The sequence below is a fragment of the Megascapheus bottae genome, chromosome 5, assembly GCF_031878675.1.
Source record: "Megascapheus bottae isolate mThoBot1 chromosome 5, mThoBot2.hap1, whole genome shotgun sequence".
Lineage (NCBI taxonomy): Eukaryota > Metazoa > Chordata > Mammalia > Rodentia > Geomyidae > Megascapheus > Megascapheus bottae.
Window position 1 is genome coordinate 75,238,739 of NC_143513.1, and position 24,751 is coordinate 75,263,489.

General features: G+C 42.0%; 1 protein-coding gene across 6 annotated transcripts in view; it reads left to right on the forward strand.

Moving 5' to 3' along the window:
* The window catches only part of Luc7l2 (LUC7 like 2, pre-mRNA splicing factor), a 73,704-nt gene that overhangs the window by 2,417 nt on the left and 46,536 nt on the right, over nucleotides 1-24,751 (forward strand). The window contains exons 1-3 of one of the 6 annotated variants that reach the window (XM_090333395.1): nucleotides 9,468-9,486; nucleotides 19,864-19,937; nucleotides 21,850-21,923. Coding sequence is in view for 4 of the 6 variants with exons in the window: in XM_090333398.1 (XP_090189524.1) it covers nucleotides 3,319-3,439 (121 nt within the window). In the remaining 2 variants the exon portion in view is untranslated. Of the gene's footprint in view, nucleotides 1-3,318; nucleotides 3,440-9,060; nucleotides 9,487-12,768; nucleotides 12,860-19,863; nucleotides 19,938-21,849; nucleotides 21,924-24,751 lie in introns of those variants that run through there. The other 5 variants (XM_090333394.1, XM_090333392.1, XM_090333398.1 and 2 more) reach the window with 5 other exon arrangements.

The following is a 24,751-nucleotide window of genomic DNA, read 5'->3' on the forward strand; positions in this document are numbered from 1 at the left end:
GTGGCCTGATTGTTGCCTTTGAATGAAAGGCTTGGCCATGGCTCTGAAATTCCTCTGGAAATCATGCTAAAAATTCCAGTTTGAGAATGGAGGGCAAGAATTGAGCACTTGCTTAGCAGATATTAGTCTGTATACTTAATCCTGGATTATATTCCCAATTTAGGAAAAATAAAACTAGTAATATTACTCTGGAATGTATATATATAGAGAGAGTGAGAGTAGCTTCCATTTTCTTTTGGCTCAGTGCTAACTGAAAAAAAAAATCTATGCCCATTTTCTTTATGCTTTCCTTAGGAAAAGGAATTCATTGTCGGGTGTGGTGGCTCACGTCTGTAATCCTAGCTACTCTGGAGACTGAGATCTGAGGGTTGAGGTTCAAAGCCAGCCCAGGCACAAAAGACCATGAGACTCTTACCTCTGATTAATCACTAGAAAATGGGAAGTAGAGCTGTAGCTCCAGGGGTAGGGTGGTAGCCTTGAGCTGGAGAGCTCAGGGACAGCATCCAGGCCCCAAAGTTCAAGCCCCATGACCCACTCCCCCCCCCCAAAAAAAAAAAAAACAGTACAAAGAAAAAAGAATTCTGCTAAGGAATGTTCCTTTTTTTTCTTTTATCGAGATTGCAGTTTTCTGTGTCTTTTTCTCTTTACTCTGTCTTGCTAACCTTTTTCTCTTGACTCTGTGACTCAGGCTCATTATTCCTATCAAAATTTTCTTTATCATCTGTATATGTGATCTTACCTGAAAGAAATGGATTTTATACACTGTATAACTGATACAGGCCAGCAACAATAACAAAAAAGAAATGGGTATTATCCTTTGTTAATGATGTTATCTCATGAATTTCTGATTGTTAAAGAGAATAATTTGAGCTGTGTTCTGGTGGCTCACACTTGTTATTGCTAGTTACTTAGGAGAAAAAATTATGTGGTTCTATTTCCAGAATACCAGCAAAAAGCTGGACTGGAGGTATGGCTCAAGTGATAAGAGCACCAATTAAACAAGCAAGCTGAGCAGAAACCTGGTCTTAAGTTCAAACCCTGGTGCCAAAAAAACCCACAAAAGACCAATTTGGTTAGAGTTGTTGAGTGTCACTTTTTTTTTTTTTTTTGCCAGTCCTGGGCTTGAGCTCAGGGCCTGAGCACTGTCCTTGGACTTTCTCAAGGCTAGAGCTCTACCACTTGAGCCTCAGCACCACTTCCGGCTTTTTGCTATGTATGTGGTACCGAGGAATCGAACCCAGGTCTTCATGCACGCTAGGCAAGCACTTTAACCACTAGGCCAAACTCCCGGACCCTGAGTGTCACTTTTATGCAAGTAGAATCACAGTTGTAGGTCTTAGATTTTGTTGTTGTTGGTCGTGGGGCTTGAACTGGCCCGGGTGCCATCCCTGAGCTTATCAGCTCAGGGCTATTGCCCTGCCCCAAGCCTGGGTGTTGTCCCTAAGCTCTTCAGCTCAAGGCTACTGCCCAACCCCTGGAGCCACAGGGCCACTTCCTGTTTTCTAGTGGTTAATTAGAGATAAGAGTCTCTGTCTTGTCTTTAGTGCCCAGGCTGGCTTTGAACCGTGATTCTCAGAAATTAGCCTTCTGAATAGATAGGGTTACAGGCATGAGCCTGGCCAGGTTTTAGATTTTAACTTTATTAATGGACTTCTAATTCATAAATTCCCCCATTCTGTATGCATCCTTATAGTTTATGTCCCTTCCCACAACCTCAGAACCCTTTTTATTGTTTGTGCTTGTTCTGGGGCTTGAATTCTGGGCCTGGGCATTGGCCCTGAGTTTTGTTGCTCAAGACTAGTATTCTACCACTTGAGCTAGAACTCCAGTTCCATTTCTGGTTTTTTGGCAGTTAACTGGAGATAAGAGTCTCACAGACTTTTCCTGCCATGGCTGGCTTTGAATTGAGATGCTCAGATCTCATCCTTCTGAAAATAATTATAGGAGTGAGCCACTGGCACCTGGCTAAAACCCTGACCTTTTTTTTGGCACTATCCCAGAGCTTCTTTTGCTCAAGGCTAGCACTCTTCCAAGTAAGGTTTATCTGGTACTGAGGAATCAAACCCAGGGCTTCATGCATGCTAGGCAAGCACCTTACCACTAAGCCATATTCCCAGCCCAAACCCTAACTTCTGAGGTGATTGTATTATACTTTATCTTGAAATTAAATATGATGAACATTTGTGGTAGTTCAGAACTCTGGAATGGATATGGGGTTTCTAGCATTTTAGTCAGTAGAATCCACCTTTTTCAAGTAGATATGAAGAACAACTTTAGTCAGGTGCCTTTGGCTCATACCTGTAATTCTAGCTATTAAGGAGGCTGAGATCTGAGAATCTTGGTTTAAAAAAAGCCAGCCTGGGCAGGAAAGTATGCAAGACTATATGCAGTTAACTGCCAGAAAACTAGAAGTGGTCTTGTGGTTCAAAATGGTATAGTGCTAGCCTTGAGCAAAAATAGCTCAGGGATAATGGGCAGGCCCTGAGTTCGAGCCTCACAACCAACAAAAAAGGGAAAAATAGCAACTTTAATATAAACATACACATAACGGGGCCAGGAGTTTGGCCTAGTGGTAGAGAGCTTGCCTAGCATGCACGAAGATCTGGGTTTGATTCCTTGGTACCACATACATAGAAAAAACCCGAAGTGGTGCTGAGGCTCAAGTGGTAGAGTTCTAGCCTTGAGAAAATCCAAGGACAGTGCTCAGGCCCTGAGCTTAAGCCCAGGACTGGCAAAAAAAAACAAAAACAAAAACCCAAAAAACCAATACTTGTATATAATCTTAATTTTGTTATCTGGGAACAAAGCTATTATTATTATTATTATTATTATTTAACAGTTCTGGGACTTGAATTCCGGGCCTGGGCACTCATCCCTGTGCTTTTTTCTTTTGCTCAAGAATAGCACTTTACCATCTTGAGCCATAGTGCCACTTCCAGCTTTTTCTGTCTGTGTGGTACTGGAGAGTCAAACCCAGGACTTCATGCATGCTAGGCAAGCACTCTACCACCAAGCCACATTCCCAGCCTCAAAGCTATTTTTTTTTTCAGACAAAATTAAGATTTTGATTTATAACCAAGCTCACAGAAATACAACGCAGATCTTAATTTCTTTGAATGGGAGAGAATCTTATATTTCCTAAGCAACAAAAAATCCTTCTGATTAAACTGGAGGTCAGATTCCCTAATGAACAATTATAGATGCATCAATAAATGTACACATTTTTATTTTCTCTGTGCAGATTATTTTCTAGAGAAAGCTTGTTAACTTTGGGACTGCGGTATTAACAAAAACTACCTGACCTTACTCCCACTCTAGGTCACCAGTGAGAAGCTGTGCAGAGCCCAACATGAACTTCATTTCCAAGCTGCCACTTATCTCTGCCTCTTGCGCAGCATCCGGGAGCATGTGGCCCTTCATCAGGAATTTCATGGCAAGGGTGAACGCTCCGTGGAGGAGTCTGCTGGTTTGGTGGGTCTCCAGTTGCCCCGTCAGCCTGGAGGGAAGGGCTGGGAGCCATGAACATCAAGAGATTCCTGAGGTGTTAACTTTGAGAATTTAATCGTTTCTATCAATATGTATTTATCATTAAATTGTTTTTTGTTTAAGTTTATAAATTTTCTCTATACTTTTGTTGACTGGTGGAAATTTCTTCTTTACTGTTTGTTTACTAACCTTCTTACACTAGGATTAATGTTTTTGATGCATTTTTAAAAACTTAGTTCAGGTGTTTTAAATTTTGAAATATACACTTATTAACAATTTAAATGGCAGTCTGGGAGTTTGGCCTACTGGTAGAGTGCTTACCTAGCATGCACGAAGACCTGGGTTTGATTCCTCACTACCACAAACAGAAAAAAGCTGGAAGTGGTGCTGTGGCTCAAGTGGTAGAGCTCTAGCCTTGAGAAAGCCCAAGGACAGTGCCTAGGCCATGAGTTCAAGGCCCAAGACTGGCAAAAAATAAATAATGTAAGTGGCATAAACAAAAATAAAAGCATATTTCCCTTACTCTTCTCATTTCCAGGTAGTTACCATTATTAATAGTTTGATGGGCATTTTTCCACATATTTTCTATGCATCCACAAACACAACATTACATATACATGTCTACATACACATATATACTATATAAAAATGTACAAGTATGATATGTTAAGGTCCTGGCAGGAAACAGGTAGCTCACTCAAATAAGGTTATTAAGTGTTAAAGAGTTACATAAAGATGTAGGCTGAATTAAATAAGGTCAAGTTGGTGAGGGGAACTAGGTCTGACAGGTCTGACAAGCCCTGGCCCTACGAGTAAGTCCACAGATCAATCACAGTCCACAGGGACAAGGAGAGAGAGCGAGAGCAAGAGAGAGAGAGATTGAAGGATTGAAGGCGGGGGACTGGTCAGATTACTTCTGCAACTCTGTCTGGGCAAATAGCATGGGCTTCAGTTTTACTTTCTTCTCTTCACATTCTGTCAGACAATACTTGCTATTTCTGCAATAGTGTTAATCACTTCTTTCCCTCTCTATCTTCATTGCCTTTGCTCTAATTCAAGCACTGATAATTCCTGCCTGAATTACTCTCCTAAAGTGGTCTCTTTCCTTTAAATATCTTTAATTCATCCTACCCAAAAGTATTTTCTCTTTTTGTAAACTGTCATTTTTATATGTGGGCTCCTGTAGGGGTCAATTATTTTCCTGGCCAAAAGAAACAACGTAGGGCCGGGAGTTTGGCCTAGTGGTTAAAGTGCTTGCCTAGCATGCATGAAGACCCGGGTTCGATTCCTCGGTACCACATACATAGAAAAAAGCCGGAAGTGGTGCTGAGGCTCAAGTGGTAGAGTTCTAGCCTTGAGAAAGTCCAAGGACCGTGCTCAGGCCCTGAGCTCAAGCCCAGGACTGGCAAAAAAAAAAAAAAAAAAGAAACAAGGTAGCCTCTCGCCCCCCCCCCCCCCCCCTGTGGTCAGAGTCAGAGTGTGGGCTCTGTCCCTGAACTCTTCAGCTCAAGGCTACGACTCTACCCTTGAGTCCAGCCCCACATACTTCCCGTTTTCTGGAGGTTAGATGGAGATAGAGTCTCAGGTCCTTTTGTGCTCAGGCTGGCTCTGAACCTTGATCCTCAGATCTGAGCCTCCTGAGTAGCTAGGATTACAGGCATGAGCCACTACGCTCTTGGCTTTTTTTTTTTTTTGGGGGGGGGGGGTGCTGGAGCTTGAAATCAGGGTCTGAGCACTGTCCTTGGACATTTTTTTGCTCAAGGCTAGTGCTATGCCACTTGAGCCACAGCAACATTTCTATGTATGGGGTACTGAGGAATCAAACTTGGGTCATCTTTGTGCATACGAGGCACTCTACTACTAGACCATGCTCCCAGCCCTGGATGTATTTCTCTTTAAGACTCAATCAAGGCTAGAGCTTCCACTTGAGCCACAGCACCACTTCCAGCTTTCTAGCTAGGATTACAAGCGTGAGCCTCCTTGCCTGGCTTAAATTATATCTTGATGAAACTTTTTGGAAGTTCTCAAAGTGTAGTAAATATCATTAAATACATTCAATTTGTAAAGAGAAGATATAGGAGCTAAAAAAGCATGAGATAGGCAGCATAGTTTTTAATTTTATTATTGTTATGATAAATATAGTGCACAGAGGGTAGTTTCTAAAAGAAGAGCCTTGAGCATATTTAACTGCTACTCAGAGAATCTTCTGAGTAAACATCTGAAGAAGAGCCTGGTGTCCATGGCTCACACCTGTAATCCTCACTACTCAGGAGGCTGAGATTTCAGGATTGTGCTTCAAAGCCAGCTTCCTCAAGGCTAGCACTCTACCACTTGAGCCATAGCACCACTTCTGGCTTTTTCTATGTGGTATTGAGGAATCAAAGTATTGTGCCCAGAAACTTGAAGCCCCCCCCCCCCCCCCTGATAGCCAGAGACCAAAGATCAATGCAAATTGCAATGAGTCGTTTATTGACGAGCTGGAGCACAGGTCTCTGCGCACTGATAGTCGAGTGCAGACCAGAGGCCCCGAGCACAAGATTACAGCCCCTTTTATACATTTTTTGGTAGGGGGAAGGCCCCAGCAAGTAATAGCAACAAATCAATACACCACACGGGAAATTTATACTATAATTCCATTAAATGATTGGTGCAATACAAAGCAGGAAAGGGGTCGTGGCTAATCACTGGTCAGTCTAGCTGGCTGTCATTTTAGGAGGATGGTTTTATGCCAGATATGAGTCTAGGGGGATCTCCATGGTAACGGATTTGTGATTGGTTGACATCTGCCCTAGTTTGCTGGCCCTTACAAGTCCGACCTTGCAGGTACCAGATGGCTACTATCTCTAGCTCCCGGCTTGGAATGTGTATACTCCTTACTACAGTGTAGCTCAGTCTGGGAACCAAGGACAAATGGATGGTTGTAGATTAGCCACAAGGACAGCAGTTGCATTTCTCAGGGTTTTAGCAAGCAGATATACAGAAGCAGAAAGGCAAGTTAAGGAAATACAAGTATAACCATCCAAATGAATACAAGCATGAAAATACAAATGGCTAACATAGGTTTATAGGAAATATATAGATATTTTCTATGCTCCTCAAAAGCTGGGTTTTGTTGCATGCTAGGCAAGCTCTCTTACCACTAGACCAAACTCCCCGTCCCTTCTTGCATTCTTAAAAAGTTAAAAATGTTCTTTAATGATCAGGAGGGTGACCTAGTGGTAGAGTGCTTGCCTACCATGCATGAAGCCCTGGGTTCGATTCCACAGTACCACATACATAGAAAATACCAGAAATGGTGGTGTTGCTCAAGTGGCAGAGCACTAGCCTTGAGCAAAAAATATTCAAGGAGCTGGGCTCAGTGGCTCATGCCCGTAATCGTAGCTAATCAGGAGGCTGAGGAACTGAGGATCGTGGTTCAAAGCTAGCCCAAACACTAAGTCCAAGAGACCCTTATCTCTAATTACCAGAAAACCAGAAGTGGGGCTGTGGCTCCAGGAGTAGGGCGGTAGTCTTGAGCTGTAGAGTGTAGGTAGTCGACCACCCTACCCTTGAGCCTAGCCCCACTTCCCATTTTCTAGAGGTTAATTGGAAATAAGCATCTCAGGCCCTTTTGTTCCTGTGCTTCTGTTATTTATCCTCTGTATAAGTTTATCCTCTCTACAGATATCAATGGATTTATTTTCTCTGGAACTGAGGATGTTTCTATTTTGAACATGTGAAAAGAACCAGATGTCTCCCTAGGGCCACCTGTGGCTCAAGCACATAGTCCTAGTGACTCAAAAGGCTGCCTAGTATGCTTGATGCCCTGGCTTCAATTCCTCAGTATCACATAAACAGAAAAAGCTGAAAGTGGCACTGTCTGGCTCAAATGGTAGAGTGTTAGTTAGCCTGAGCCAAAGAAGCTCAAGGACAGTGCCCAGCCCCTGAGTTCAAGCCTAAGGGCTTGAAAAAAAAAAAAAAGCTGGAAGTGGAGCTGTGGCTCAAGTGGTAAAGCACTAGCATTGAGCAAGAAAGCTCACTGATGGCACCTAGGCCCTGCAGCATATACACTCTCCATTTAACCACTAGAAAAACAGAAGTAACACTGTGGCTCCAGGGAAGGGCAGTACCTTTGAGCTGAAGAACTCAGGGACAGCACCTAGGCCCAGAGTTCAAGACCCACAACCGACAAAAAAAAAAAAAAAAAAGATGATTTTTACAGTATTTTTTCCTTTTATTTTTCTCAGTCATGTGCTTGAACTCAGGGCCTGGGCATTGTCCCTGAGCTTCTTTTGCTCAAGGCTAGCATTTTACTACTTGAGTCACAGCACCACTTCTGGTTTTTCTGTGTGTGTGGTTCCCAGGAATTGAACCCAGGGATTTGTGCCACATTCCTAGTCGAATGCTAGCCGGATGTTAACTTTTCATCCTTTTTGTATTAGCTAGGAATCAAGTCCTAATGCACATATAATTATTAGACTGCCTTTTTTTTTATGTTGGGCCTAAACCTCATACTTTTTTTTTTTTCCAGTCCTGGGCTTGGACTCAGGGCATGAGCACTGTCCTTGTCCTTGTCAAGGCTGGGGCTCTAGCACTTGAGTCACAGCTCCACTTCTGGCTTTTTCTATGTATGTGGTACTGAGGAATCGAACCTGGGTCTTCGTGTATGCTAGTCAAGCACTGTACCACTAGGCCAAACTCCGGGTCCCTAAACCGATACTCCTTTTTTCCCCCCCACTCTGGGCCGTTGCTCTACCATTTCAACTTCAACTCTGCACGCCTGGCTTTTTGGTGAGTAACTGGAAATAGTCTCAAGGACTTTCCTGTGCCTCTGACTTCGAACCTGGATCTCCTGTCTCTGCTTCCTGAGCCAACAAGCACTCGGCCCTGCCGCTTGGGAGGGGAATTAAGTTTACAATTTTTGTAGAGCGCCCGGCCTGGCTGTTTTGCCCTCGCAAACGTGCTTGTCAAGGGGAGAATCGACCGAAGGTCCCCCGAGTCAAGCCCGGTTTGGTGCACCGAGCGAGGGGCAGCCCGGCGGCCGGTGTCCAGGACCGGAGTTCCGAGAACGCCGGTGAGTTTTCACAGACGCCAAGAGGGGCTGCTATCTTCGCATCGTTCCAACCGGCAACAATGGGTCGGAACGGATGGGGGGCCGGGCGCCCCGGTAGGGCGCTGACCCCGAGACCCGTCCGCTCGTTAGCGGGGGAAGGAACCCCAGCAAGCTACCGACACAGCCGACGGCCCGCACTGCCGGGCACGGGCGCTACTTACTTGGACTCGGGCTGCCCTCGGGCATTTGGGTCGTTAGGATCTGGACCCCGGCGTGAAGCCGGGCGCCGCGCTAGGCTCAGGACAGCGCGGACTGCGGCTTAGCTAAGCGCCCGGGGGCAGATCCCACGCAGGGGACGGTTGAAGGACGTGTTCTCGCGAGAGCTGGGGGCTGGGGCGGACGCCGCCCGCGTGCACGAGCGGGAGAGCCGTTAGGGTGGAACCCTCCCTGGCGGGCGGGCGGAGCGCAGACAGTTGGACGCCTGTTGGTGGAGGCCCCGCGGGAAACGACGCAGCGCGAAGAGCGTGCGCGCTCCCGCCGCGGCGACGGTGGTGGCGAGCGGCGTCAGAGTTTGGAGGGGGGGGCTGACGGCTTCTGGAGGGTGGCGGTGTTGGAAGCAAGAGCTTGCTTATCCCGTTGTCGCTCCTGTCCGGGAGGCGGACGGAGAGCGAGGGCGCGAGGGTGGCTTTCGGGGGCCACCGTTTTCCGCGTCCACGTCGTCGTGAAGAGCGCAGCCCGGACTCTCCCGCGACCCCTCCAGCTCCCCTTCAGCACGCCTTGAGGCGGCGGCGGCCACCGAGACCGCATCACACCTCCCCAACCCTACTCTTCCTCCCCCTCCCCGCCCGACCGGGCCCGGTCTGCGCCCCACCCCCGCCCGTCCTCCCGCTACGCCGCCGCCGCCGCCATGTCGGCGCAGGCCCAGATGCGCGCTATGCTGGACCAGTTGATGGGCACCTCCCGGGACGGTAAGTCTCTGCCAGAGCCCTGGGGGTGGGGGAGGGGACGGGGCCGGTGCCGGCGGCGGCGGCGGCGGTAGCCGCCCCTGAAGGGGGTCTGGGGGCCCAACGGGGCGCGCGCCCGTGGCGAGTGAGGGGCTCGTAGATTGGTAACACGAGGTCCCGGGCTCCCGTCCCGTCCAATCAGAGCTTGGCAGGCGGGTTTGGGGGCGGCGACTACTCGGATTGGCGGGAACGGCTGCCAATGGGGCGAGGCGGGGCCTGGGGGCTGAAAGGAGAGTTTGTGCTTTCACTGTCGACTTGACCGGGGTGGCTAGGCCCGCGTCTCTCTCGCGTAGTCGGGCGGCCGGTTTTGTCGCTGGTTAGGGTACTTGCGGAATGCTGATGCTTCTGCACCCGGATTTAGTTCCTTAACGCGGGCCTCTGGAATGGTCCCTCGCGACAGCTCCCAACAGAATCTGGAGGGGGGGAGGACTCCCCCTCCCCCGGCTTTCCTGGGTGTGGAGGAGCTTTTGCACTAGCCGGATTCTAGAGATGCTCAGACGTGTCCCACACCGTCTACCATTTTGGTGGAAAATCTGACCCACACCATGGTTTCCCGAAGTGGGTGTGTTTGGCCCCATTTTGTGGAAGGAAAAGTGTTAGGGCCTCTTTTTCCTAGAGACCTCCATTTTGTTAGACAGTTTAATAGAGGCTTTGTTCAGCAAATAATGACAAATCGTACATGTTCTCCAAAGAGAACCATTTTGGAAATTCGATGCCAAGCAAACCAGAATTGAGGGAAACAAGAGGCCTTTTAGGTACTTAGGTGGAATCTGTGGAAAGCCACTACGTGCTGTATCATATCTTTTGTTGTGAAGAGAATTTCTAAATGGAATGATAGATGGTGGGTTTTTTTTTTTTTTTGGCATGAAGATCAAATACTAACATGGAGGAAAAGGTCTGGTTAAGTACTTAAAAACGAAGCAAAATCGTTGATCTGTGTTGCTTGTTCAGACAAATGATTTCTTAGTCCTTTAAGTACTTTTTTTTTTCTTGACAACTTCTTTCAATTGTTTTGACTTAGGAGATGACAGCCTTAAATTTAGATAACAGTTGGTGTTTATTTGAGTACTTTACAATAAAGTATGTGACAAGATAAACCCAAGTCTTTTTAGACGTGCATATTTATAATGACGTTTCAGTATTAATGGATCACTTTTAACAAAAACCCTGCTTGAGAACTGTTCATTGAACATACACACAGATGTAGATGCAAACCTATTTGTTGTGCGTGGAGGAGGGAAAGATTTGGAAGAGTCAGTTCTATTTGTGTAGTAAACCCTTGAAAGTTAACATTTAAAAATGTCACTAGAAGGCTGGGGATGTAGTACATTGGTAGAGCTCTTGCCTAGGTGCAATCAAAGTTCCAGGTTTCCATCTCCAGTAATCACCCCCCTTCCCCAGCTAATGGAAAACTGTTTTACCATTTTTACATTTAGGTAGGATGGTTGCATCATACCTGCAGCTTGTCTTATTTTGTGCCCTTTCAACATGCGAGAGGGAATTGGGGAAGGACTTCATCCAGGATCTTAACAGGACAATGTTGTAATTATAGAAGCCATTTAAGGTCTATTTTATATGATTCTTTTAATCCTGATGATGCCATTTTTAATATTTTCTGCATAGATTGTTTGCTCTTACTGTTCTGGCTGGGTAGTTGGATTAAGCTCATTGTTACCTGGTGAATTTCTGAACTAGGCAACTCTAGTATTGCAAAGCTGAACGTATATCTACATATACATATATATATATGTAGATACGTGTATCTACATATATATATACATATATATTTCTGAAGTCCAGTAGAAAGTTGAATTAGAATTTGTATTTTTAAAAAATTTGTTACTGGATTATTATTTTTAAAATTTTGGCCTTCAAGCCTCAAGGATTTATGAATTAACTTTTATGAGTTTAGACTTAGTGTTTAGTTGAAATGATCAGTTTTTCATTGCTGTATTGGTTTATAAGAAATATGTCACTTTCAAAGAAAATAATTGAATTTTTTAGATATTCAAATCAGTTCTTTTGTGTACATGAGAGAAGAATCCTTACTGGAGATTTAATAAACTTACATATTTTATTTCATAATTCAGAGCCTTTAAATAATTAGGGTATTCTTTTTTTAGCATACAGCTAATTTCAAGTTATCCAGGGATAGGTGAATATGGATGCTCACTGAATAACCCCATGTAATTTGAAACATATAATGGGAAACCTTGTATTGAACACAAGAGCAGCTTACAGGGAAGGATGTTTGGGTGTCTTTGGCACTAAGAGTTGGAAATGAGGGACTCGAAATGGGAAAGATGGAAAAGGTAGGTGGGGGATATTAAAAGAAGCTCTGTTTTTTTGTTTTTGTTTTTAATTTTGTTCGTAGGTTATGGGGCTTGAACTCTGATTTTGGGTGCTGTCTCTGAGCTCTTCAGCTCAAGGCTAGCACTATACCACAGCCACAGTGCCATTTCTGGTTTTCTGGTGGATAAGAGTCTCATGGACTTGCAATACTTTCAGTGCTCTGGCTGGCTTTGAATGGTGATCCTCACATCTCAGTCTCCTGAGTAGGATTACAGGAGTGAGCCACTGGTGTCTGGCTAAAGTTCTGGTTTTTGTTTTTTTTTTTCTTTTTTTAATCCCAGGGACTATAAAGCAACCGCTGTCTTTTTGGGTAGTAGGGCCCAAGGTGGTAATAGTTTTCTCAACTTTCAGTGTTCTGTGTGTGAAAGAGTATGTGGTGGTACAGGTATCCTGGGGTGCTGGGAAAATGTTCTTCCTCTTCAGTAAGATTTCTTCCCTTAGGGTGGGGAGTTTACCCTAGTGGTAGAGTGCTTGCCTAGCATGCACAAAGACCAGAGTTCAATTCCTGGGTACCACATGCTTAAGAAAAAAAAGATTTCTTCCTTTTCCCTTCCCAACAGATTTTAATTAAGTCCCTTTTAAACTCCTTGGAGATTTGTTATTTAAATATGCCTTATTTTGAATTACTTAAATCAGCTGATCATGTAGATACCCCAACTTGATTGGAGTCATCAGGAACAGGAATTATGGTGGCAGGGAAATGGAGAGGTAATTTTTAAATCCCTGGGCACTATCAGATCAGTCCTGGGTGAGTGGTTAAAGTGGGGTGTTTGGACAATCAGAGGGCAATATCATGGTGCTGGGAGGTTGGGAAGAGGGATGACCAGGAGGTGGGAGAAGAATGCATAAGGGAGGTGGGAGGGCCAAAGACAAACTTTGCCTTCTTTGCAATTTTGCCTAGGGCCCTGGTGGTGGCAACCGCCTGTGTGCCACTGAAAATCGTGCCGATGCCTGGCATACTGCATAAATGGAAGCAGGGTACCGCGTGAGTTGAAACATTGGTCACACTATATAAAGTTTGTATATGTGAATCAGTGTAACTCATACCCATGTAACTGGGGGTCTGACTGTATTTGGATTTTTCTGATAAGGAATCATGGGCTAAGGAAAAGAGCACTGGGCTGAGACTCAGGAGACCTGGTCTCTAATTATAATCTTGGGTAAGTCACATAACCTTCTTTGCCTCAAGTTTAATCTGTAGTTTGTAAGATGGGAAACCAGATAATTTCCTTTGTTATTCTAAAAAATGTTGGAAAGAAAATATAAAGATTTTCAAGTGGGAGGAATCATAACCATACTAATTATTAGTTTTTTATTTTCTCTTAGGTTTAAGATTCATTACATTTTGTAAGTACCTTTCTGTTTTAGTTATTGATTAGCATTAATAGAGGAAAGAAAATTTGTTTTCCCTGAACATATTCCATTTGGTAGTGAGAAATAGCTAAGCCACACAAAAAATATGAAATGTTTTGAGAATTGTTTATGTGATAGTTGAAGGAAACTAGTGCCCTCATGTAGATTGTGATCATTTTGACGAGGCTGGATTAGTTCCTAAACTCTCCATTAGCAAGCATAGTTTAATTACTATAATCAATCTATGTTCCTGATTCTAGAAATGCCTGGGAAAGTGCAGGGTAGAGGAGTTAAACAAAACTAAGGTGTGTGTGTTGCCTGGGCCTCACGCATACTATACCAGCGGACTACTCCTTTTGCCTTAGGATGTGGATTTAGAAACTAAGAAGTAGCAAGATTGTTTTTAGGGCTTCATAACTCTTAATTGCTTGAAATGGAACCAGAAATGACAGTGTGCCCTTAAAAATCCACCTATAGATTAAGAATATAGCATTAAAGCTGTTAGATAATAGTGATTGTTTAAAGCTGTATACAATACTTCCTCAGTCAGTAGAGATTATTCATCGTTATAGCCCTCCTGACTACTACTCAGTTACATTGTGCATGGTTGTTTTATGAAATGCAAAATGGAAAGATTATTCATCTTAGGAGTAGGAAAATGCAGTTTAGCAAGGAACTTGCCTGATTTTAAAATCAGTTTAGTGATACCTAAACTTTATAATTTGTTGGCCAATGTAATATTTTTGTCCTTGTAAAAAAATGATTGAGTCAATTGAAGTAGTGTTTTCTTCAGTGGATTTTTCTCTTGATTAAGCCATCTTGATTGTATTCTGTGTTCTTTGACTCATCATCAACATTAAATACATTTTCTCTTAATTTTTTGTCTTTAACATAATAAACCATATTTATTTCTTGGTCAATTGTAAGCCATTTTTAAAATTCCAGTTGTATCATTCATTTTAAGTGAAGGAGGCGGAACCTTTAATATACAGGCACTCATTTTTAGTATACAGGGTATACCTTGGTCTAGAACTTGTAAGTTCTTGAACATAAGGCTAAACAGTTTCTCTGAGTTTATCACTTAATTTTGTCATTGTTTCAGTCATATCTGAAACATTGAGAGCTCTTAGTATTGCATAGTAAATCAAAGTTTTTCATCCTGTTCTGCACTGCAGGCCAGAAGACAATACTTTATAGAATGCTATGTTATCTTTATAAAATGCTATGTTAGCATTCCTGAACTAAGTTGTGATTCTAAGGCATAATTTCAGGTTAAAAATATATTGGATAAAAATGAAATTTATTTTGTGTATCTGTTTAAGGTCTGTAAGTGGCAAATAAATGCTTTGTACTGGGTGAGATAGCATGTGAGAACATAGTGGTGGCTCATAACTGTAATCTTAGCTACTCAGGAGACTTGAGTTCTGAAGATGGAGGTTTGAGGCCAGCTTGGAGTGATTTTCATGTTCAAGATGGAGAATTAAAAGACAAGTATTTGTCTTGGGGTATGCTTAGGATTAGTGAGTCAGTGTTCTGTAGCAGATGTTTCTTATAAGCATTGTAGTTTGAAATTACTAAAGGTTCAGATAAGCAGTGAAATTGAAGAAGGCAGATTAAAACTGCAGGAGGCATACAAACCCTCAGCCTAATTTTAATTAAGTTCTAAAATCTAAGTGCCAGTGATTGTATATAGAGATTCCCTTCTTGAATACTTGTTTGTTAAACATGTCATTTGGAATATGATGTAAAAATCAATGTTAATAAATTCTTTAAATAAAAAAACTGCAGTGGGAAAGATTAGATAAATGAAATAGTTGCTACTTAAGAATGAACTTTCAGTGGGGTGCCTGTAGCTCATGTCTGTAGCTTGAGGCCGAGATCTGAGGATTGCAATTTGAAGCCAGTCCTTCATGGCAAGAAAATCCATGAGACAACTACATCCAATTAACCACGTAAGAAAAGCCGGAAGTAGAACTGTGGCTCAAGTGTGGTAGAACACTAGCCCTCAGTAAAAATGCTCATGAACAGCGCCCAGGCTCTGAGTTCAAGCTCCAAGACTTGGAAGGGGGAAAAAGAACATGAATAAGATGCCAAGTTAGGTGTGGAGGCTCATACCTGTGATTCTAGCTACTGAAGTAGGAAATGGATCTGGAGGAACTGTGGTTGGAGATCAGCTGGGGCACAAAGTTGAGGCTCTTACCTTAATAAACTGGTGCTTGTCATTCCACCTACTTTGGAGGCTAAATGGAAGGCTTAAGTGGTAGAGTAGCGGCAGTTATAAGGCCCTTAGTTCAAATCCCAATAGTGGAAAAAAAAAAAAGATTCCAAAACTGGTATGCTGGTGCATTCTCAGGATAGAGAGTTCTAGGTTGGCCTAGACTGCAGAAAGTGAGTTTTTAAATTTCTGACAGAAATCTTACGATTTCAGCACCTGTGGAAAAATTCTGTTTCTCCTTGGGTATTTACCTATTTTGAGATGGGCTCTGCTATGTTGCCTAGGTAAATTAGTCTTGAATTCCTGGCTCAGGTGATCCTTCCAGGTCAGCCCTCTCAGTAACTAGGACTGTAGGCAATATAGCTCTTGTTCCTTTATTTTATTTTAGATTCTCTTGTTCTAGCAGCTGCTATGGTAGAAATTGGAAGATGAGGCAAAATAGATGCATCAATTTTGTAAGATTATTGAGAATGCAGAGAAAAGTATCTTGTTTAATCTCTGAAATTGTGTATCGCATTGTTTCTATTTTAACTGAATAACTTAGGGCTTTTTGTAAAGTCAAAGGAAGCCCAGTGCCAGTGGCTCGTAGTTGTAATCCTGCCTATGCAGGAAACAATGATCTGAGGATCATGATCAAAGCCAACTCAGGTAGGAAAGTCCATGAGACATTTTTTTTTTTGTGGGTCGTGGGGCTTGAACTCTGGGCCTCGGTGCTGTCCCTGTGGTCCTGGGCTTTGTCCCTGAGCTCTTAAGCTCAAGGCTACCGCTCTACCCCTGGAGCTACAGCCCTGCTTCCCATTTTCTGGAGATTAATTGGAGATAAGAGTCTGTCATTCTTTGTGGCTGAGGCTGGTTTGAACCTTGATCACCCTCCTGGGTAGGTAGGATTACAGGCATGAGCCACCACACCTGACCCTGACCCTCCGTGAGGCCCTTAACTTCCAATTCACCACCAAAAAGCTGGAAGTAGAACAGTGGGCTCAAGTGCCAGCCTTGAGCAAAAAAAAAAAAAAACAGGAGACAGTTCTTAGGCTCTGATAGTACCTAGCCTCAATACTGGCACGAGAAATAAGTGTAAGTCAAAGAGTCGAAGGAATCAGAAAGTCATTGTCTATAGTTGTCTATAGTTCAGTCAGCTGAATGTCATTTTTAGCTATTTTCATTGGCCAGAAAATTTTTTTTGGGGGGGGGCAGGCCTGGGCACTGTCCTTGGACACTTTTTGCTCCAGGCTAGCGCTCTGCCACTTGAGCCACAGTGCCACTTCCTGCTCTCCCCCCTTTTGTTATTTGTTATTATAAAGGTGGTGTAAAGAGGGGTTACATCAATGAGTATATCTCTTTTTGGACAGTGTCACCCCTTCCCTCACTCCGTTTTTCCTTCCCATCCCTACCTGCAAGTTGTGCAGTTCATTTTCAGCATAGTGTCTGGTGAATACCACTGCTTCATTTGTTCACCTTTTGCCAGCTCTTTTTTTTTTTTGCCTGTCCTGGGGCTTGAACTTGCCTTGGACCACTGTCAGTGGGCTTTTCTCAAGACTAATGATCTACCACTTGAGCCATAGCATGACTTCCAGCTTTCTCTGTGTATGCAGTATGGGGGAATTGAACCCAGAGCTTCCTGCATGGTAGGCAGGCATTCTATCACTAGGCCATGTTTCTGGGGCAGCCCCCCCCCACTTTTTTTCTTTTTGTTGGCTATGGGGCTTGAACTCATGGCCTAGGCACTGTCCCTGAGCAATTGGAAATGGAGGCCAGCAATGTGTTTTAAGAAGCCCTCTAAACTCTATTACAAAAAAAAAAAAAAAAAAAAAAGCTACCTAAGTGATTTGATGTCATTGAAAGTTTGAAAAACACTGTTCTAGATAAATGTTTTTCACCCTTTTTTCCTCCCTGTACTGGATTTTTTTTTTGCCAATCCTGGGACCTGGACTCAGGACCTGAGCTTTCTCAAAGCTAGCACTCTACCACTTGACCACAGCGTCATTTCTGGCTTTTTCTGTGATGTTGTGGTACCAGGGAATTGAACCCAGGGTTTTATGTATTGTAGGCAGGCACTCTGCCACTAGGCTACCCTCTAGGCTTCCTTGTACTGGATTTTGAACTCAATGCCTCATGCTTGCTAGGCTGATACTTTACCACACTAGCCATACCTCCAGCTGTCCATTTTGGAAATACTGTCTAGGAAACTTTCCTGCCGGGTCTGGCTCTGAACAGTCGTCCTCTAGATCTCAGTCTCCCTAGTAGCTAGGATTAAAGGAGTGAGCCTACCAGCGCCTACCTGGCTTCACCTTAATTTTTTTATTTGGTCATTCACTTTAATTTTTTTATTTTGGTCAAGTAACTTTCTAAAAAATTAACTTAAAATTTAAAATGTAGATTGTCATCATAAAATAAAGTGCAATGAAAACAAAATAATGTTTTATAAAAATTGACTTGTCACCTAATACTTTGCACACTAAAAGTTAAATCTGACAAGTATATTAAATAGATACTATAGTTAAATAGGAATTTATTTCTTGATATCCATGATAAATCTTTATTGAGTAATGTCTTGTTGATGAAATCATAGTGATATCCCAAATCATATTTTGAAAAATAGTGTTCTAGGTATTGGTATGAGAGAGAAGATGCTTGTATCTGAATATACTCAAGACTCTTAGGGTAGAAATGACTGGTCAGAACTATAAGGTATTGCTAGAGAATTCTTTCTAGATATACAGGGTGAAATTGACTCATTTAGCTTCACTTTTCACAGCCTCTTAGTTTTTCAGTCCATGAGGGATTAATTCTGCAGGATATCGTTAATTAATTGCACAGTAATAATGTGAAAAGAGAGCCCTAAAATAGAAATTCTGAAGATAGTATAATTCTGAACTTTGGATAGCAGAACACACCGGAGCATGCTTGCTAGGAGAGAGTGTATTGACTTCAGAGTTTTTGGAACCATGTGTTAGTATTCTGAGAAATATCTCTGTTTAGTTAGTTTGCCTCTTGGTGTTAGAGGGGAATGTTCCCCCTCACTGCTGTTTAGTATGTGTTTATTGGTTGATATGCTTTAGAGTATAGCAATTATTGAGAGTAACAAAGTCTTATTATTTTTCTTAGTATCCCAAATTGGTGAGTTATTTCAGTCACTCATTTTCTTCTTTCCTCTTTGCCTTTTGAAATTATTTGCTTCTGTTCTCTTTTTACCCTGTACTTAAATAATCCTGAAATCCACCCCCCCCCCCAAAAAAAAAATCTAGTGGGGATTTTTTTTCCTCCCTCTCTTTTCCTGATCTGGGACTTGGGCACTATCCTGAGCAAATTTTGCTCAAAGTGATCACTCTACCACTCTACCAACTCAGGAGGCTGAGTTTCTTCCCCTTGTTGGCTTTGAACAGTGATCCTGAGATCTCAGCCTCCTGAATAGCTAGAGTTAAAGGTGTGAGCTATCGGTGCCCTGCAACAGTCTTTTATTTTATTTTATTATTATTATATTTTGTGTGTGGGTAATAGGGCTTAACTCTGGGACTGGGTGATGTCCCTGAGCTCTTCAGCTCAAGGCTACCACCCTACCCCTGGGCCTGGGCATTGTCCCTGAGCTCTTCAGCTCAAGGCTACCACCCTACCTTTTGAGCCACAGCCCCACTTCCTGTTTTATAGTGATTAATTGGAGGTAAGAGTCTTACAGTGGGTCTTTAGTGCCCCACTGGCTTTGAACTGCAGTCCTCAGACCTCAGCCTCCTGATTAGCTAGGATTACAGGCATGAGCCACTGGGTGTCAGTTGATTATTTTTAAGTGATAGCCTGCTACTTCTGATACTGAAGGTTATAGACAAATCTGATTTTGAATGTTTCATAAAGTGCAAAGGACAAGCGCCTATATGAATGCACAAATGGTACTTTGCATATTTTTGTCAGATTTTAAAGAGAATAGCATTACAAATAAAGTTATATACTCTTTTACAGTACAAATCTCTATAGAGATAGCCCTTGTGAATTGGTATTTTTATTGTAACTATTCTGCTGCATATCGTAGCTAATTTAAGGTTCATGTCTCCTTCATGGTAATCTGTTGTTCATTTTAACTTTATCATTAGGTTGTCTGTCTCCTGTGTCTTTTGATATTCTTGTTTCTTCCCCCTTATTTGTTGCTTATTTGTTGGTGTTAGATTTGAAGAGGCTTTTCTTGGCTTATTTTTAGCTCCACCAGCTGAAGAGATTGTCTTTTTTTTTTTAATTTTATTTTTTAAAGTACTCAAATGGTGTTGGTTATTCTTATTCTGGTCAAAGATGACTTTTCAGCTGGGTGTATTGGTACACACTTGGGAGGCGGAAGAGTTGGGAGATGGAGTTAGCCCAGGCTAACCTGGGCTATAAAGTGAGACTGTCTCAAAACAAAGCAAGAATGTTTTCATTACTTCTAATTTTGTATCTAGAAAATTCTGGATGATTGAAGGCACCAGATAAACCAGAGTATGAGTACTACTATATTAGAATTGCAGCTCTGCAAGTAAGTATTGAAATATATGTAGCAGACTGCCAACTTTTTGTATGTCATATCTTAAATTCTGTATAAACTACTTTTAGGACTCCAGTATTGTTTGAACTATTAAGGCTTTTCTAATGCATCTCAAATCCAAGAAGTAATTTTGACAGATTTCTTAAAGCAATCCTCTTAGAAATAATATGATGTTGATCCCTGACAATTGCTAAGACCCTTCTTTGTATATTGAGAGAAGCTATGTTTGAGTGAAAGCATAAAATAAAAGCCTTGCTTTAGCATCTCTGTTCTCACATTTCCATCATTACTCTTCTGTTAACTCCTTTTTTTTTTTTTTTTTTTTTTTTTGGTGGGTCATGGGCTTGAACTTGTCCTGGGTGCTATCCCTGAGCTCTTCAGCTCAAGGCTACTGCCCTACCCTTGAGCCAAACCTGGTTTTTTAGAAGTTAATTGGAGATAAGAGTCTCAGTTCCTTTTGTGCCCATGCTGGCTTTGAATCTTGATCCTCAGATCTCAGCCTCCTGAATAGCTAGGATTATAGGCTTGAGCCACCACACCTGGTTTTAACTCTTAAGAGATGCTACAAGTTTTCTCTACTACTACCAAGATTGTTTCCTAGTCTCCCTCCATCCCCACCCCGTTCACCTCCCCTGCCTCTGTTTTTACTGCTAGTACTGGAGATGGAACTCAAATCTGGGTACTGTCTCTGAGCTCCTTTTACTCTACCATTTGAGCCACAAACTCCACTTCCAGTTTTTTTTTTTTTTTGGTAGTTTATTGAAGATAGGAGTCTATACCAGTAAGCCATACTGGTGTACACATATAATCCTACACTTGTGAACCTGAGACAGGATAATCCTGAGTTCCAGGTTGGGCTGAGTTCCAGGTTGAACATGCATAGCAAGTTCAAGGCCAGCCTGGATCACAATGTGTTACCCTGTCTCAAAGAAAAAAAATAGAGTTTAACTACAGAAGGTTCATGTAGATGAATTCTAAAGGAACAACAAAGGTAGGTGGAAGAAGTGTGAGAAGGGTGTAATGATATAAAAGTGATCAGGTGGCTCCCTAGTTTATATGTGAAGACCCAAAAATTTACTTGTGTATTTCCTTTTTCTTTTTTTTTTTTTTTTGTTAGTTGTAGGGCTTGAACTCTGGGCCTGGGCGCTGTCCCTGAGCTCTTTTGCTCAGGGCTCTCTCTCTACTACTTGGAGCCACAGCGCCATTTCCAGTTTTCTGGTGGTTAATTGAAGAGTCTCATGAACTTTTTGTGTGCCCTGGCTGACTTTGAACCATGATCCTCAGATCCCAGCCTCCTGAGTAGCTAGGATTACAGGTGTAAGCCACTAGCACCCAGCAAGTTGGCAGCTTCCCCCCACCCCCACTAATGTTAATCTGTTTATTTTTACTTTTCTTTCTGTTCCTTTCTCCAGCACCTTGGCAGCTTTTATCAAAAGGAATAGTGATAGGAGAGAACAGGTTTCTATACTTGTGGACTGTAGGTCTCAGGAAACAAGGTTTAAGTTTACAATTCTACCCTTCTCTTTCTAGCTGTCTACCTTTCCTTTTTACTAAGAAGTATAGATATTTAGAAGGAAAGGTCCCGTCCTGACCCAGTCAAACTGTCTACTTGGAGGAGTAGGGGTTGTTTGTCATACTAGAAAATGGAAGGTCTTGGCCTTTTTCCCCCCATTATAGATGTGGGGGTGTTTCTATTGCTTTGTGTACTGTTGCATTCTCTTCCTTCTTTTGTTTTCCTAGGCTGAGCTCTGAGTTAAATAAATTGCTTTTATAAATTGCCTGCCATTAATGCCTGATAATTTGCAGTAAGATAGGATGCTGCGTACCATTAAATATGTCAAATATTACAAATTTTTAAAGATTTTTGAAATTACTATACTAAACTCAGTTCACTTTTGCTTAGCCTTTACAGTTGATCACATAGCATGGTCATCTACTCACAGCTTAAAAAAATACAGTGAGCATCGGAGAGAATGGGTAAAGTAAAATTTTGATGTTTTTAAAATAGCACCTAAATCTTATGAAAGTTGATTTGGTTTGCTGTTTGTGTGGGAGGGTGGGTGAGATAAGGGGGAGAGGGTTGGGTATTTGGAAAATAGCATGCACAATGTCAGATACCACCCAGAATAAGGTTTTGTGTTACTAATAAAAATTGATGTATAAGTCAGTTTTGAAAAGGAAGTACTGAGAGTTATAATGGAGTTTTTTTTTTTTTTCACGAAAGACTGAAAGGGCTTTTGAGAATAGTAGTATTGAGTACATCTTAAAACAGTTTTCTTTTTAAAGTGGCCTGCTCATATTCCCTGTGTGAAACTTAACTTCAAGTTCTTTAATTGATGAAAAACCTGTGCAGAAATAGTATACATTTCATCTCAACTATTCTGAAATAAAGAGTATAATTTAAAACACCTGTGAAGAAAGAAGAGCAAAAGAAGATGATGAAAAAGTTGTAACTTTGAAAATGGTTGCTTGATAAGAAGTATTAATCTAAGTGAGGTGTTGTGGCTCACACCTGTAATTCTAGCTACTCAGGAAGCTGAGATCTGAGGATCAAGGTTCAAAGCCAGCCCAGGCACAAAAGGAACTGAGACTCTTATCTCCAATTAACCTCTAGAAAAGGAAAGTGGGGCTTGGCTCAAGGGTAGGGTGGTAGCCTAGAGCTGAAGAGTTTAGGAACAGTGTCCAGACCAGGTTCAAGCCCCATGACCCACCCAAAAAACACAAAAAACAAAAAAAAACGAAGTATTAATCTAACTTTCGGTTCTTCGATTCAAATGAAAAACCCTTTGCTTGCCAAAGTTCTAAATCAAATACTTAGTTCTAAAAACTTGGCATTGTAGTTATATACAGAGCCTAATTATTTTAGAGGTTGAAGAACACAGAGCCTTCTATGTTTTTAAGGGTAGGGCATTTTGTTGCTGTTGACTTGATGTGATCTCTGTTCCATTACTTCAAAAAATTGACGACATAAAATTTTACTTGAAATGGTATTCTGGCTCCAACCTTGCTATTCCCATGCATGAAGCTATTTATTTGCCAAATGTGATTTACTTAGTGTTCCCCAAACTTCATGCCTTTGTGAGCATTGTGAAAAATATTCCAGTCTGGAATGTTCTTTTTCTTTGCCCTAAATCTTATCGGTATTTCAGGTTTTGGCTTCTGCTTGTTGTGTTAATGTCTTCCTAACCACCCCAGTCTTTGGTGGTCATTCTGGTCTTATAATTCCTAAGTACCTACTTGAAACACCTGTTTGGCACTTAGATGATGCTACCTTGTATTATTTATATGTCCTATTTCTGTAGCAAATTCATGGGCTCCTTGAGAATAGATTGCTTACATTAGGCACTTTGTAACTCCATTGCCTAGGGCAGGATAGGTTACTAACAGACTTGACTCTGTGATTTGGATCCAGTTTCAGTGCAACAGAGCACTTTTCCCACTTACTTGTTTTAAGATGTGAGAGAAAATGTATTGGAGGAATTGTTTCATGTAGTTTGCATTGATTTTTTTTTTTGGTCGATTGGACTTGAACTCTGGGCCCAGGAGCTGTCCCTGAGATCTTCAGCTCACGACTACTGCCCTACCCCTTGAGCCATAGTGCCACTTCCAGTTTTTTGGTGGTTAATTGGAGATAAGTCTCATAGTCTTTAGTGCAGGCTGGCTTTGAATCTTCATCCTCAGATCTTAGCCTCCTGGATAGCTAGAATTGCAGGTGTGAGCCACTGCGCCTGGCTAATTTGCATTAATTTTGTATAAATATATGAACAGGAAACCCAAACTACACAGAATTCATAATTTTTTGTGTTATAAAGAGATTTTTCCTCTCTTTGTAGACTTCTTTCCTTCTTTTTTTTCTTCTTTTTTTAATGGGTGCTATTTTACCTAGTTTCTTTTGGAAAACATGGTTTGGGCCAGATAATCATGACAAAAGCCAAAATTACCTATATATATATATATATATTTTAAAATTTTTCATCATATTATACTTTTATGACATAAGTTCATATTTCTAAAAACCTGTATGAGTATGTGGCCAAACTTCTGCAAAACAGTACAGTTAAGTGCTTTAAATAGAACTTTAAAGATATTAATAAAAGATCCTCACTTGCTAGTCTCTCTGGTTATTTCTGTATCTCAAAAACAGATTTCAACAATGGCTGATATTGGGTAACTGTATTAGTTGTGTTTGTTACAGTTATCAAAGAGCACCTGTTCATTAACAATGAGATTATTTTTAAAAATACTTTTGGTGTATATGAAATCTCTCTTTTTTTTTCTTCCAGCCCGGGCACTGTCCCTGAGCTGCCCAAGGCTAGTGCTCGTGCTCTACCACTTGAGCCATAGTGCTACTTCCACTTCTGGCTTTTTCTGTTTATGTGGTATTAAGGAATTGATCCCAGGGCTTTATGCATGCTAGGCAAGCACTGTACCCTTGAGCCCCATTCCCAGCCTGTTTTTTTTTGTTTTTTTTGTTTTTTGCCAGTCCTGGGCTTGAGCTCAGGGCCTGAGCATTGTCCTTGGATTTTTCTCAAGGCTAGAGCTCTAGCTCTTGAGCCTCAGCACCACTTCTGGCTTTTTTCTATGTATATGGCACCAAGGAATCGAACCTGGGTTTTCCTGCATGCATGCTAGGCAAGCACTCTACCACTAGTCCAAACTCCTGGCCCTGTTTTGTTTGTTTGTTTCAAAGACCATCAAGGCTACTATTTCCCATGTTCATTTGCAACTGTTCATATCTTATCTGATAGAACATCTTCAGGGCACAAAAGTCCCTATTGTTAGATTTAATGTGATTCCTTAGGCAA